This window comes from Aquila chrysaetos, chromosome 9 (genome assembly GCF_900496995.4).
Source record: "Aquila chrysaetos chrysaetos chromosome 9, bAquChr1.4, whole genome shotgun sequence".
Classification (NCBI taxonomy): Eukaryota; Metazoa; Chordata; class Aves; order Accipitriformes; family Accipitridae; genus Aquila; species Aquila chrysaetos.
Window position 1 is genome coordinate 41,568,246 of NC_044012.1, and position 15,809 is coordinate 41,584,054.

The 15,809-nt window shown below is 40.2% G+C and overlaps 1 protein-coding gene across 5 annotated transcripts in view; it reads right to left on the reverse strand.

The window, feature by feature from the left end:
• The window catches only part of SUDS3 (SDS3 homolog, SIN3A corepressor complex component), a 75,905-nt gene that overhangs the window by 44,708 nt on the left and 15,388 nt on the right, over window positions 1-15,809 (reverse strand). For 3 of the 5 annotated variants that reach the window (XM_030024001.2, XM_041125700.1, XM_041125699.1), the window contains exons 11-12: window positions 12,310-12,394; window positions 8,813-8,913 (exon numbers count right to left, since the gene is read on the reverse strand). In XM_030024001.2, the coding sequence (XP_029879861.1) occupies window positions 8,815-8,913; window positions 12,310-12,394 (184 nt within the window). In that variant the 3' untranslated portion in view covers window positions 8,813-8,814. Of the gene's footprint in view, window positions 1-5,011; window positions 8,914-12,309; window positions 12,395-15,809 lie in introns of those variants that run through there. The other 2 variants (XM_041125698.1, XM_030024000.2) reach the window with 2 other exon arrangements.

Consider the following 15,809-nt stretch of genomic DNA (forward strand, 5'->3'; position numbering starts at 1 on the left):
AAACCCTTCTGGTAGAATCTTCACAGGCACTGTCATTCCATACTCAACATCCTGCATGAGCAAATGATTAATTATCCCCAGCAACTTGCCATCTGTCAGCTGATCACTGACAGATCTGATTAACAGACCATCCCCATGTTCTCCACCTACTGCAAAGGAAAACACACTCTCTTCCAACAGTTTATGCTAACACATTTTTACTTGAGATTTGCAACCAGCTTCTCACAGTCAACTACCAAATGTAGCTGATTAGCAGTAACTCGTTATCCAGAATTCATCTGGTCACCTGTCCTGGACTAAACCTTAGCCTGTCCAGCTGGATAGAGAAGAGACAAGAGGGTAATGCTGAAGAAGAAATTATGTGCTGAGAGGTATAGATGAAGTTCTGACATAGCTGAAACCCCAGAGCAAAACCTTGAGGAAGATTAAGTTGCCCTAAAGCCCAGAGTATAAGCTAAGTTAAGGAAGGAGAAGGGCATTTCTATCTGAATAACGGACACAGTGCTCAGTCTTTGGCAAGACCACTGCCCCCCTATTCCTCAGCCTCCCCAACTGAGTAATCAAGTATGTTCTTATTTACTTCTCCCTGTAGAAACCTTCGAGATTTGCATATCAAAAACACTATAGGGGTAAAATCACTGCCAAGCCAGGCAGCAGCAGGCACTGGATGCCCTTCACAGCACTGACCGTGTGGGAAAGCAGGATGCTCTTGCACTGACGTTGGCTTCTCCCACCCGTTCTGCTCAGCAGCAGTCAAGATTGCCACAGCAACAGGAGACAACAGGAGAAGGAGGAGAAAAACACTTCTCTAGAACATATTTGGTTGCTTTTTAGTGGATTGACATAAGAGAGTTCATTTATAAATACATCTGGAGCACGTTGGTGTGAAATTGGAAACGCGAGTGGATGGCAGCAGGGTGAGCAAAGTACATGGGGTGAGGAGAATGAAACGCGCAGGTTCACCTGAGCGAGGTGCAGATTGAGCGCCCCGCGGGAGAACGCAGGATCTCAGCGCTAATCAACTCCATCGATCGAGCAAAGAAAACCCATTTCCCTAATGCAAACAGCTTCGTGGTTACTTGCCTCCGTGCTGCCACGGGGCCTGAGGAGCCTTCTGCCTCCAAAACGCCCACCGTCACGCGCAGGCACCGCGCGGCCGAGCCGCAGCCTTCAGCTTTCCCCTCGGGAAGGGAAAGACCACGGCGCCGGTGCTCGCACCAGGCTGCTCCGCTCCCAGCACCGCCACTGCTCCGTCAGCCCAGCCACGTCGCGAGGCGGTAAACGGGGACAATAAGGTCACGCAGGAGACAGAGGTCTTCCCCAAAACAATTTAAGAGGCTCATTAAACCAGTTAATAGCGCAGGAGCGGCGCTGACACCATGCCGTAGCGTTTCGTTTCCCTTGTAACGACGTCCCAGAAGACTCGGGCATCTAGCTCGAGCACTAAGTGGCACCTCAAGAGCCTTGTCAGGAGCTAGAGAGGGCAGCTCGTCCTGAAAAAACACAGAAGGTAACAACCCCCTTCTTGGAAGAAGAGCGAGGCTTTCCGCATGCTCAGATGATGACGGCCGGGCTGAGCACCCAGCGAGCAGGCAGGCACAAACCACCCTCACCAGCCTTCACAGCACCCCAGTACAGGAGGTGCATCAGCAGGCGTTCGAGAGACAAACCTGCTCACTAAAAAACCACTCGGGGGAAGCGGGGTGAGTCAAGCAAGCGCTTTCAGTTAAACAATAACTGCATTTTTGTGATTCTGTTGGAGAATACTGTAGCAAGGCACAAGCAACAGATGGGGTCACAGGACCAGGACACCTCCTTGGTCAGAGGCATCACGTCCTGCAATCCCCAGTGATAAACCAAGTACGCAGAACCCGCCTGGCCACACACCACGTTCTTCTTCATCTGAGACGCCGCACTGATTCAACAAGGTATATATCAACAAAACGATGGAGAAGCAGTGAAAATGCTTACTATAATAAATTAACAAGAAAAAAAAAAAAAAAAAGAAGTGTGGCAATGCCTCGAAATTTAATATGCAACAACAACTTTGAAACAAGGTGCTGTAACAAGGCACAATCAGTTGGCTGAAAGAGCGAGAAGACAACTGCCTCTTCTGGGCTTGTGCCTCTGCGCAGTTGACTGGCTGTATCCGTTAATTAGATCCCCATTACACAGGTGGGAAATGCACCCATCAGAAGCACCTTACCGCTCTGTCATTCAGCCCAGGAATATGACAGATACAACAAAGAGCTCAGGCATAATCGAGATGGAATACCTGTCAGGCGCTCTGATGGAAAGGGAAAAACCCTCAAAAAAAAAAAAAAGCTTAGAGGTTTTGCAGATTACTACCTTTAGTTACATCAAACAGTAAACAGGAACTAGCATGCCTTGTGAAGGCTACAGCCAGTATTTAAGGTTGTTCACATCCACTACAAAGTAATTCTGTTGATATGTTCCCCAAGGTCTTTAGCACTCGGGTAGCAGCGGGCAGGCACGGGCAGAAGACACTGCAACAAGGCAGTCCCGAACACGTGCTGCTGAATCCTTCACGCTCCCTTCGGCTCTCAAAGTACTTCAGACCAACTCAAACCCTCAGACTTCTTTGAGAAAGTCAGCCTTGGAACAGAGAGGTACCGAACCTCGGCTAAATGCTCTAGAAACTCCTCCCTACACTAATCCCAGCCATTCCCTCCAAGAACAGCTCACCCGTCGGTCTTCCCGCAAGCCGGACCTCCCTTGCCCAGACACACCACAGCAGCGGTCCAGGGAAGAAAGCACCAACACTGCAGCTCTGCATCCCACAATATCTGCCAAATACTCATCTTCACAGCGGCTGGGAAGGACAAGCAAACACCTATATCTTGTCATATGGATGAAATAAATCCTCAGTGAGCAAAGCCTTGCTGCGGCAGAGCCACTCATTGGATTGCCGGCCAACTGTCCCTTCCTTGGGATGACGTTTTTCCATCTTCAGGCAGAGACCAGAGGACAGACGCTTTATTTCTGTGTTTTGCCCAGACTTTCAAAGCTCTCCTCAAAATAGTTATTTCAATGAAAGAGGAAACAAATCAATAGTTTTGAATTCTATTAGGGGTGAACAAGACCGATAGCCTCAGCCAGGGCTGGCAACTATCCTGCCAGCTTCGCCACGTTATTTCTCTTTCCTGAACCACAAAACTTCATACTTGGTACAAAATGAGACCTAACCAATACTTCAGTGCTGAAATACTATTACAGAGCATGCATCCCTGGGTCCCAAGTTACATGTGAAACTCTTCTGCCATGTCTTACGGTCTTCAGGACAGTCTTAAACCAAGGGGTTTAGTTAATTCCCAATTTCAATGGATGAGATTTTTTTTTAATACCACAGAAATCCTTATTAGAATATTTGCCTTGCGTGTTTATATTAATTTTGTGCAACTATGTTACGTGATTTAGTATCATTAGTATTCAGAGTTTTCCCCATTACCTGATGCCTCATGATGTATCAGGTTTGGAACATTGCTTCCTAATCACATTAGAAAAAAAAATATTCATGTGACTGTTACATATCGTTACTAAAATCTAGTTCATGGGCAAAAGGGTATTTCTTCCCCCAAATGAATAATTCTTCAGTATGCTGACATGATCAGCAGCTACCTTCAACCATTTGTTTCAACAGAAATCAATTATTTGTCAGACATCCACTACCTCCCTGGAAAAAAAGAAAAAAAAAAAACCACAAAAAACTCCACCTACCTTTTAATTTTATGAAGCAAGCAGACACAGAGCTACGTCCATGTGTCCTGAGCCAACCACTCTCCAAACCCATGCTCAGTCAGTGCAATCAATCCATTCACTTTGACACCTTTCAGTCACCAATTCCAAACAGGATTTAAACCACCAAGCAGAAACCTTGATTTAAGACACCAATTTTAACGTTGATGTGCATTTGTTTTATTTTCATTAAAGATCATTAACTGGGATAGCCATTCAAATAGCAGAGATCTGCAGGCAATCATCACTGTCAAAAGAATCCTCACTCAATAAAAATAAGGAACATAAATAAAGTGAAATGAAAAGATTTGGGGCAGAAGACGTGGATGCAAATTAGAACTAAATGAAAAATGACAAAGCTACCTTAGGCATATGGGACAACTGATAGATTTCAAATTTAAGATTGATTAAATAAATCAGTAGCTGTTTTTAGGGGCTTAGATCTCTTGGTTCCAAAACCGTAAAAATTACTGGCTTTGCTCAAAGCATTGCTATTTTAGAACCAAAGGATGAAGTAACTCTTCCTGTATTGCTGTTCAGTGTCTCATTTATGTGAAGGAAGTTTAGACACCCATCCTGCTTATATATACACCATGTAAAATATTTTACATTCATGTCTTTTGTCACCTAAATGTTATTTAAACTTTGGTCCCAGGGGACAAGGTTTCTGAGCCACTCTTCCCTCCACCCATTCCTTAACATCTGATCAGAGGGAAAAAAAACCCAAACCCTTTTGTGGTGTTTTTTGGCTCTCAGTGAAGTAATATAAATCCAAACTGTTCTTTACGCACATTTATTAACTAAACTGAAATCAAGAATATTTCAGAGAAAAGCACTCATGCATAAAAAGGAGGAATCTAAATACCAGCATTGACTCCACTGTATATTATGAGATACTTGGGCATCCCAAATTTGAGCTAATGATAAGTGTTAAAGGTGTTTCCCAAATTCAGCACAGCATTAAAATAGTGGAATTCTTTAACTCAATGAAATGTGAAGTTCCAGCGACAATGGGTTTTCAACAAATCCTAGAAAAATGGAAATACTCATTCTTTTGTTTTCTAAATAGTTTAATAAATTTTTTAGAATTCGACAAACTAAAACTGATTAACAGCAAACCTTAAACACCCATTCAGATTTTCTTAATCATTTAGCATTTGCCGTTTACTTCTGTGGAATAAGAACCCAAAAGGTGTGTTAATTTTTCTTTTTCTGAAAGAGGAAGGACCTCAGTTATTCACAAAGGTCACAGCAATTTCTTGCTCTTTTAGGCTTTATTTTCATAAGTGGCCTGGGAATGTACAAGAAATTACTAACAATCAAGACTTCTGTTGTTAAATTACTTTGTCTCTTTACAAAATTCCAGACAAAGCACATGAGCTAAAAAAGACAATTTATTTTATTAGCAATCATTCTAGGAAAAAGCCTCCTTTGAAACCTTTCAGTGAGTATGATGTCAAAAAGCCACTGGAAGTTGGTTCACTGATCTGGCTTCCTGTCCATTTCAACATCTAATGGCAGGGAGGGGTGCAGGGGGAGAATCTTTTTCATTTTGCACTTGATCAACATCACGGTCCATTTCTCACGCCAATGAAAAAAAATGCTTAATACGAGTTAACCGCCAACTACAATTTAACCCTCAATAAAAGTCTACTTCTGGCAGAATGTTCACCTTTCTTTAAAATTACTATAACTGCGAGTTAAAACCATTTCTTAAATTTACTTTAAATGCTGTTCATGAGGATTAAATCTTTTCATACCTGTAGCAAAGCCATTTCTGTTCACTGAGGGTTTGAATTCTTCAAGAGACTGATGTTAGACAGGCAAATAGCAGACAGAAAAGCCAATTTTCTCTTAGAATTTAAGCAAGACCTTGTCCATCTCCTTGAGTAACTCGTCTCTATTTTTCCAACCAGTGGCAGGAAATCTTCATTTCTACAGCTGATGTCTATACTCTTGATCTCCACATGCATCATCCTCGCCACAACACATTTTGAGCATCCTTCTAGGATTAAAAAATGTACTGCTTCCCTGAGTGCACAACAAGGCACTGCATTTTTATCGTTTCCAGCCTTGTAAATGGCACAGGCCATTACAGAAGAGCCTGCTTGAGAAAACAGGATACAATATTCATGTACTTTGTTAGAGGAGATAAATCTACATTTTATGGTGATCAACTAAGGCAAGAAAGACTTTCATTTCATTAAATTAAGAAACTAAGGATGAAGTAGCCTTAAAAGAAAATACCTTCAGTGTAGTAGTTAAATTTGAGCACATAGGGCTACAAGCCCACACTCAGGACTGTCAAAAGCAGAAACTACAGTTCACAGGTTGATTCAGGAGCACTGGGCAAGGAACTCTGACAGAAGGAAGTTGTACAAACCTCACACATCCTTCTTGGAGATCCAAGATCGGCGTGAAAGAGTAGAGTAGGAGTTTGAGATTGAGTTTTGGCAACTTCCATGCTGAAGCACTGCCCTGAATCAGTATCAGTTTATGTAATCCATCTCCCCAGTCAACACAACAGTACACTTAAATTTCTTCCTTCCCACTCTGACTGCTCCCTGTCCTCATTCTTAGTTTCTTTTTCACCACCAGAACTTGCAGTCCAAGGCTACGCTCCTTGATTATCTGCACCAACACAAGATGACTCCTTATGGTAACAGTAACCTTCTCAGCACAGCAGAGCGTCCACAGGGGGGTTACAGAAGAGGGAAATGGTGCAACAGTCCCACAGGTATTCGCTTCCAGAAGACTCTTCAAATTCTGATTAGGCTGCGAACTAGAAATGTGTGTCCCATCCCATCACCCCCACCACCACCCTCCCTACCCCCCACAAAAGACCACAGCCGATGGGAAGACAGGCTTTTGGCTGCAAGAGCAGCTATTCTTTCCCCCCTTCTGCCAAGGAACAGGGATGGTGAGCAGATGTTGTTGATTGAGATTAAGATGTGGTATCAAAGCTATAAAATTAAGCTTACACAATGTGCACCTATACCAGGCCTGGCTCTAAGAGAGCTGCTGCACTTCCACACTTCTACCAATGCCTTTAAAGTTACCCCAAAACAGGTAACATCACAGCAGCAGAGAGATCACCTGCTGTTAGCAGGTTGGCAAGCTATCTCCCCAAAACTGAACCAAAGTTTCCACCTATTTCCACAAACACATATGGATAAAACGATATAGGTAGGAAATAAATCCTGCTATTTACTTAGCACTTTTTATTATAAGAACTACGATGTTCGTTTTAAGGCTCAGTGACAAATCCTGCTTGGTACATCATCACCTTATTAAAAACCTGTCACACGTGCAGAGAATGCTAAGTTATATTAAGTATGCTGTTAACTTGACAAAATACAGCCTGCTGCTTTCCACCTGACTGATGCTGCAGCAAAGATGGCACATTTTCAAGGGGTGGGAAACAAACACCATCTCCTTTCCTCGCCAAAGCTCCAGATCCAGTTGAAACTCTAAACACAATAAAAATAGGTCTCTCAGCCACAAAGGCAACACATCAGAAACTCAGCCATAACACTCCACTCCAGATCCACATACATACATCAGTTATTGGGATGTGACTGCCACCCAACTGCAGTAAGTAAAAGAAATGGAAACAGTCATTTAAAATACTCCATTTATCCAGATATGAAAGAAAGGCTAGACTGATGCTGAACAAGAAGGCAGTTCAAAAGCAAAACCAAAAGATGCCTCAAAGTGACACATACTGATAAAGGCAGAAATTACAATTTCTTGTCCAGTAATCAAAAGGAGCACAAAGTTCTTTTGCACAGAAGGCAAAGATCTGACAGCATTGCCAGTGCACTGTGTAGTTCATGCCAATGCAGTCACACACGGTATTGGTGGTTTCAGCCATCAGCAGAAGACTGGGAACAGTAAAGGAATGCCAGAGTCAGATCTTTAAACATCTTGGAAAGGAGTACATTAATATCATCACTTAAGCATTTTCACTTGTGCTGCTGGAAGGCAAGTGTAGAAACCCAGTGTTACCTCCATTAATTAAAATACCCTACAAAGGGAAACCTTTGCATGACATTTTAGGGAATGAAGGTTTCGGCTATACACTAAAAGCACGTCAATGCTGCTTTCTACTCTGTACCAGGCTTCTTTGGAAGATACAACAGATCCAGTATCTTCTGTCAGCAGGATTCCAGCATGACCTGTTACTCTAAGCATCAGTAAAGAAAATGAAATTTACCTTTCATGTCTCTACACGTATGAGTGGTTATACTCATACATATAGTTCATATAGTCTCTCTACCTGCAAAGTCCAGTTAATCCATCCTTTGATTTATACTCTTCCGCCTATTTCAGGAAATTACTTCAGCAAATAGATATACTCTTTGCCTGTTCATTGAAGGGTTTTTTAATGTGAAGAGAAACGGAAGCTTCTGATTAACCACATGTGACCGCTTAACTACATTAAAATCAACTGGATTTTCAGCAGTTTCTAAGCTGTTCACACTTTCCTAAAAAAGCCTCAGTGCTCAAGTCTTTAAACAGTTCATCCAATAAAGCTGATGTCAAATACCAGGTATTACAGATGCATCTCTCAGCTGCAGCTGAAAGCTGGCAAGATTAATCTCCTTTTGCCCAACATCCCAAGCCTTGCAGGAAAACAAAACCAGAAAGAACGAATAACCTCAGGTCTTGACAAGCAAAGCTTCTTCCATTGGTCTGATTCAAAACATAAATGTTACGCGGTTTTCAACATACGAGTCCCATCTATGCACCATGAAACCATGATGAAAAAAGTATGATGCAAAGTCTTCTTAAATAGTCACCCAAAATATAAAGAAAGCATACAGAAGCTTGATGCAAAATCCAGAAATAGTCCAGGGCAGTGCTTGGGTATCACTAAAGATTTAAGGACTACTGGGGATTATGTGGCCAGCCACAAACTGTCTCGTAAGAGGTCATGACAGTGTTCTCTGCTGCTAACATGAGCGAACACACTGCCATTCCCCGTTAGAGGTTTGACTATCAGTTTAAAAAAAGGAAAAAAAAAAAAAAAAAAAAAGACCAAGGAAGAGCATACAGTCATGCAGCTGATCGTCGACGAATCACAAAAACACCTCGCTGCAGCTGTCCCAGATAGATTCTCATCTTTGTGCTGTCACTGGTTTTCCTCACCCAGATCTGCATGAAAGAAAAGAAAAAAGAGGGGGCAGGGAGATATATTGGGGAGAAAAAAGGAAAACCCACTGTAAGCAATACACAGACAAGTAAGTCCAGGTATTCTTATTGTCAGATCTGAACATCTGTTACTCAGGGTGCACAGATGATTTAGCTTAATCCCTTCTCCCTCCCCACATTAGGCATTTGCAACCTGAGTAGAAAACGAAGTAAGGTTTCTAACTTTACCACCTTAACTTCCTGCTCAAAACAGTCATCAAGAAAAATTACTCTTTCCAAGCATCATCAGGAAAGCAAGTTTCCTTCTGCTACAATTCACAACAGAACCCTGGCATTAAGCTTTACCTAATCAAGAATAAGTCTCTCTAGATCCACAGATCATAAAATTATCTAGCCTGGGATTTGCCCAGACAAGTAACTATTAGTCAAATGAAAAGCTTATTCTGATTTTGTTCAATGAAGCATTTCTCACAATGTATTAAATAAATTGTATCTGAAGATAAAAGGGCCTCTTTTTTAAACACCTGCATGGAAGAATTCACATAACTTGTAGATACACAGTATGTTTCAAAGGAAAAATTGCTGCCATGGAGGCAGCCACTCAGAATTTTTGAAATCACTGTCAAGAAGTTTAGATCCAAATATCCGTACTTTAAAAATCAGATCTGAGCAAATCTCCTCTGCATTTTATCATTCTAATACATTTAAACATATTGAAATAAATGAATGGAAAATAAGAGTTATCCAGCACTGAGTACTAGAGTATTTTAGGACAGAAGTCCAATATTTCCTACTGCAAAGGATTATAAACTCAGTGCTGGCATGCAATTTACCCAAAACTTTTTTTTTTTCAGATATTATATTAGCTACAGGCTTGGCACAGTAGATTGATATAACTCTATTATTTTAATTATAAATTGACTTCACTAACAGAAACCCTCAATATAAAATAAATTTAATATTTGCCTGCATTTGTACTTCGGTTATTTCCCCAGAGAAATTAAAATCCACGTTCACTGATAATCATCTCTCTACTGCAACATTTCCAAGAATTTGGTATGTTTTACTAACCAAAAGAATTCGAAAATCTACAAACTCTGAGCAACTGTACAGAACAATAAACATGTACAGTTTTACATTCTATCACAATATGATGGAATGGTATATTAGTTTTGCTAAAGTCAACCACTTTGTTAAGTTCCATTTGGAAGAAAATTAAAATTCTGTTTTAAGTGACTACAACAGCAAAATTACTTATCAACACTAAAATGTGCCACAGTGTTCAGAAAAATAAAAGCATCAAGACACATTCTGAACTTAAAACTGATATTTTAGACATACAATGTATTTTGCAATTCAGAAAATAACATCTATTAATTCTAAAGAACTGAAGGAGATGGTGAATAGAAACAACCAAATCCATCTCTGAATTTCTTTTATTCCTAGACTGTAAAAGGAAAATAAGCTTCCTCCTTTTTTCAACTTCCAAACTGAGATTGCTGAAAAAACTCATGGGAATAAAAAAAACCCCAAAACCCTAACTTTCTTGCAAGTACTGAAGAGTTTATTGTTGTCAAAAGGCAAATGATTGAATTGGTTCCATGTGCTTGGCCAATGATTTCCACCAATGCAGTATTTGATTCACAGTTTCCAAGGAAATCACATCTAAAGTAACAGAAATTTATTCTGTTTAGTTCTAAACACATCACCAAGTTTTAAAGAATTTGGGCCCGGGAAGATATTTTTGGTTTGCTTTTTTAAAGGGGATTGTCATAGCTCAGACTCTGTGTCGGCGAGGCCCACAGCCAATTACAAAAATCAAATCCAGTTTAAGAAAACTGATTTAGACATTCATATGAACAAAGATGCCTCTGATACACTGTTAACTACTTCCTTTTCCCAGCCACAAGAAGGCAACTGTATGCCATCTCTCTGATGTTTCTCAGTTAAGTCTTTTCATATTAAGCATTAACAGAAATGCTGGGAGACACTCTGTGCAAATATTTTTCATAAAGTTCCTTTGAATAACTTGACTTCCTTTAGAAATGCTATCAACTTTTGACTCCAGTCTACAATTAGAGACCTCAAATCTAGGTCTGCCTTCTAGCTTCTAAATTCAAGCAGGAACCAGTAAGATCATAGTTTGGCAACCATACTTCTGAATGTGTGATGAAATCTGAGATAGGGACATTGTACTCCTAAGAGAACAGCTCATTTCAGTATTCTGTTAAGTATTTATCTCCCTTGTCTTTATACTGTTGCAGTGAACCACCACAGGGCAAACAAATGCCATGCCTCCTCCCCAGCCTCTCTCAAAAAACACCCCACAAAATCAAAACTAAACCTATGTCTCACTTTAAAGTGGAATTCATGCAATAATAATTAACAGATGGCATTTCCCTCAGGTTTCAGGTAAGACGCTCCCAAAAGATTGAGTTTTAATGTTATAAGTTAACAGTAATAACTTCAATCAAATTAGCAGTACCATGTTTTTAACACATCCGTTAGCAAGCTACTCCTACTTTATCTAAATAGCCAACCGTCAAGCATAACAACTCTTATTGCAAGGGGAACAGTTGTGATACAAAGCATATCCCATATGCAACTCATTTTGTTGAAAATAAAATATTTTTCCTTAGCTGCAAAAATAAATTAAAGTTTCTTTATTGGCTGATTGAAGAGAAGTGCATTTAAGCCTATCTTCTTTCCTTGAAGTGTCTGGAATCTGCAAGCAAAGAATAAACTGCTCCCTTTGCCCAACTGATGCACTGCTCAAGCACTAAGCTTATTTTGCAGCAAGATTCACATCAATCTCAGGCATGCACCTCTCTTCACCTGCTTCTCTAAGCCTTAATCATTAGCCACACTGAAATTGTCTCAGACAAATGACTCACCTGCCCTGTCTCCCAAGTAGGTGATGAATGTTGCCAGCTTACCTCACATGTACTCATGTTAGCAGGAAGAATTTTCTCCCCTTATAACAACTAAATTTGGTGACAAAATTTTTCCTCATCCTCTTCTGGATTCCCAATAGGATATTTTATTTTTTTTTAGTTTTGCATTAATAACACCTGTAAGTATGTTCTTGAAATAACAGAAATGGAACTAATGTAGTGCCAGTGAGATGCAACATGTCAGTTCTCCCCATTCTTCCTGCCTGCCAAACTACTGCTTGCAAAATGTAGGATCATTCTTTAGAAATGGAGCAAGTCTCTTCCCATCTCAAGAAGAGATCTCTCAACTCAGTTTTATCTTGGATTAACTTCTTTAGACACCAGACAACTACATCTTTTCCAAAAGTAATACTGATTTTCTCTTAGTCCTTACTAGGCAGCCGTCTACCTGCCTATGCTGACCCACAGCTTTCCCCACCCCCATGAAAAAAAAGGAGCCCGCTACCTCATTGGCACCCACAGAACTGATCACACAGCTGATCTTAGTGTTCTCTTTAGACTCCAGGTAAATAGCCTGGCTCTTGTGGTACCTGCAAAAATAAAAAATAAAAAAAAAAAAAGGAAACACATGAAACCATTAGCTGTCCAAAGACTGAGAAAACGAACAGTAATAAGATTGATAAAGCTAGGATTCTACAAGCATTGGGATAGAGTAAATATGAAGTCTGTCTTTCCACACAACTTTCCCCACCTTCACAACATAGCGGGTGGTCTGATTCTACACACACACACTTTGCATTTAAATGATACTTTGAAGCGCGTGAAGCTCTCAATTCTATATGCAGATTACTGAAAACAGATTTCATATCTGCAAGAGGGAGCAGCAGAGCACCAAGCTACAAGACAGGAGAACACTGATTGACAATAAACCTGTGTTTCAAGAGTTAATCAAACTAGCCTTTCACATTTCAGACACAGGATGGATTTTAGAAGGCAACTCCATATTATGCCTGATAAAATATGACAGAGCAAATCAGATACTCAAAAGTTATTCACATTCCCCAATACAAAATTACTAGTGCACCATCACCAACAAAAAAAAGTGAACTGTACTCAATCAGTGCAGTCAGTGTATTGTTTAAACAGAGACCTCAAATTTCTAATACCGCCTTATTTTGTGAAAATACACAAAATGGTAAGTGATGGGTTACTGACTCTGTAAGAAGCTGTATATACCTGCCATAAGGAGGCCGTGTCTAAGCATTTCCATTTTTTCCCCTTTTAGATCATATTTTAGTCATGCTGTATATTTTTCTTAGTGCATTTTGTATAAAACAAAGTAAAAACTTCAACATTCCTAACTCTGAATTCTTGATTTCATGGTCTTGCCTTCTTCACAGATCATATTTCTGGTAAGTGCTGCAAAGTGTGCTAGACAAAACTCGCCAGTTTCTGTTTATTCTGTCTAGGAGGTAGGCAGAACTAATTATACTGAAACAGATTATTTGTAAGTCATCTTAATCAAGAGAGCACCAAAATGCTTTATAGTTATAAAAGCATAACTGTATTTCCACCTTTACCCTAACCATGATGTGCTTCATATATAACTGGGCAATCCAAGCTGCAGAATCACTGCGCACAGATTCCCTCAGTAACTATTCAGTATGCAACTCCCTGCAGTCTGATTGGCTGACAGGCATTTGTCAAAATGCATAGACTTGCATAATCTTTACAGTTATTTCTACAATAACCACACTGTAAAAATGAAAGTCTTCCAATAGTTTATTCCACAGTCTCTTCCCACTGGCTCACGTACTCAGAATTTTCACACTGCTTGCCAGTAACAAGAATAATAGCATCAGCTTTCAGCCTTCCAAACATACTAATTACCAGTGGCCTGGGCAAGGTAATAAAAAAAAAACCCCAAAAAACAAAAAACCAAACAACCCCAAATCCTGCAACTTTTAGACACTTCTGCCCAACCACTATTCCTTCTCCCTCATTTTAACAGAAAGGATGTCAGTGGGTTCCAGGGCAATGCAACAGCAGCAATGATCTGAGCCAAAATCTCAGCTTACTGAACCCAGACGATCATTAATTGATATAAAGAAACAGTATAAGCTACTATAAACCAGACCTCACTAAGATAAGATGTAAAAACCTCAGTCCAGTAGTGTCCTACCATGCCATGCTGTGACTGCTTAAGCAAGGAGAATTGATGATCTTGGTACAACCAGTGCACAAGCTTTCGCGTGCAGAAGATACCACTGCAAACGACAACTCTCAAGTGATATCTGTGCCTGCACAGATAGTGAAATAATTTTTCCACTCAAAGCTGTTCCTTCCAATTTTTGATTATCAGTGAATTCCAAAGCTAATGACACGAAGCTGGCTTCAGCCCCTGGATTTCACATCACAAATTACTGTCCACCAGTAAATTTGTGTTAACTCTGCACAGAAAAGGCAAGGTAACAAGTTAGTTCAGCACTTTTTCACTGAAGAGTTGTCTCAGCTGTCTCATGCTCCATGCACGCAGAGAGACAGGTCAGCTGAAGGCACAGTAGCCTGGTACATCTCAGTTACACATTCATGTCTCAGCCTTTTGCTGAGTTTATATACCCGCAGGGGAACAGAGGGGTAGAACTGAGGAAAATACTTCAAGATGAAAAATGCAATGGAATGTAAGTTGGCTTTCAAGAGAAGGAAAGTGCCAAACAATGCTTGCTTTTGCAGTAGGTAAAATACACCACAATAATGACAAGTGAGGCAAGCAGAAATAATTCCACTTTCTGCTACAAAATATTTTGCTGAAAGGCCAAGATTTTCAACTGCATCTCCATCAGAAGATTGAAAGAAATCACTCTGCATTATTGAATGCAGACAAAGCTAAAAGCGAAAAGATGGCTGTTTTACAGTGAACTGTATTTTAGGATCTGATGGGGGGGCATAGAGCAAATTGACTGAGGATAAAAAACTAAGTCTAATTTCACATCCATCTGAAACTCCCTATACAAAGTCTCCACTTGAGACGTGTTTGTGAAATGTCTCTGCAAGACCTTAGGGAGTCCATTACTAGCCTTAAACATTCACTATTTTGAGATAATGGTGCTTCATGGCTGCCATCAGGAAACAGAGAAAGTAGTCACTCCCGAGCTGTTAGTTTTATTATTTCTGGTGCATGCCAGCAGCTACAGCCTTAATACACCTTTGAAAAAATTACCCTCCCACTATCAAGAGCTACTTCATTATTTTAAAATACCAGCTATTTTGCACAAGTATTATTACTATCAATCAAAAAAAATCTAAGCGGGATTATTGCAGACAAAAAATGTAAAATACTTATCTTAAAACAGCATAAGAACACGGAAAGGCAACAGCTGGAATACCTGACAGTGAGACGCTCATCACAATTGAATTCAGCAAGATGAAAGTATCTGTTAGTGTTTTATGTCCCAACTAGATATCTTTCAGAGAGAGCTGGTGCTTTCGAGAGATTCATCTGGGCTCACTGAAGCTCTCCCAGGTTTAAATTTGGTGGGCGCCTGGGGAACTTTACTGACCAATTACTCCAGATTCCATCTTCCCTCTTTTTTTTTTTTTTTTTTTTTTTTTTTTTAAACTTATGCAACACTTTTCAATACTCCACATGCTTAAAAATTCTGAAGAACAGTTTATTCATCCAAATATATCCCCGAGGATAGTCACTTTACACAAAAAAACCCATTATGAAAGCAAAAAAAGAACTTCATGAATTTGTGAAATAAGCAACCTGTTCAGTTCACGTCTGCTTTACGCTTCAAGGAAGTTTAAGCTCCAGGCAGCAGCTTTTATCAGAGCTGTGTACACTGAACCCTTGATGAAACTTCACTGTTAGAAGACCAGCAGAAGGAAAAACTGACCAACTATACAAGATGGCTGTCATGTAGAAAACAAGCTTCACACCTATCATTTTCCATGATAAAATTACAACCTCGTCACTTGTTATTTTGAGCCACCAGAACACTG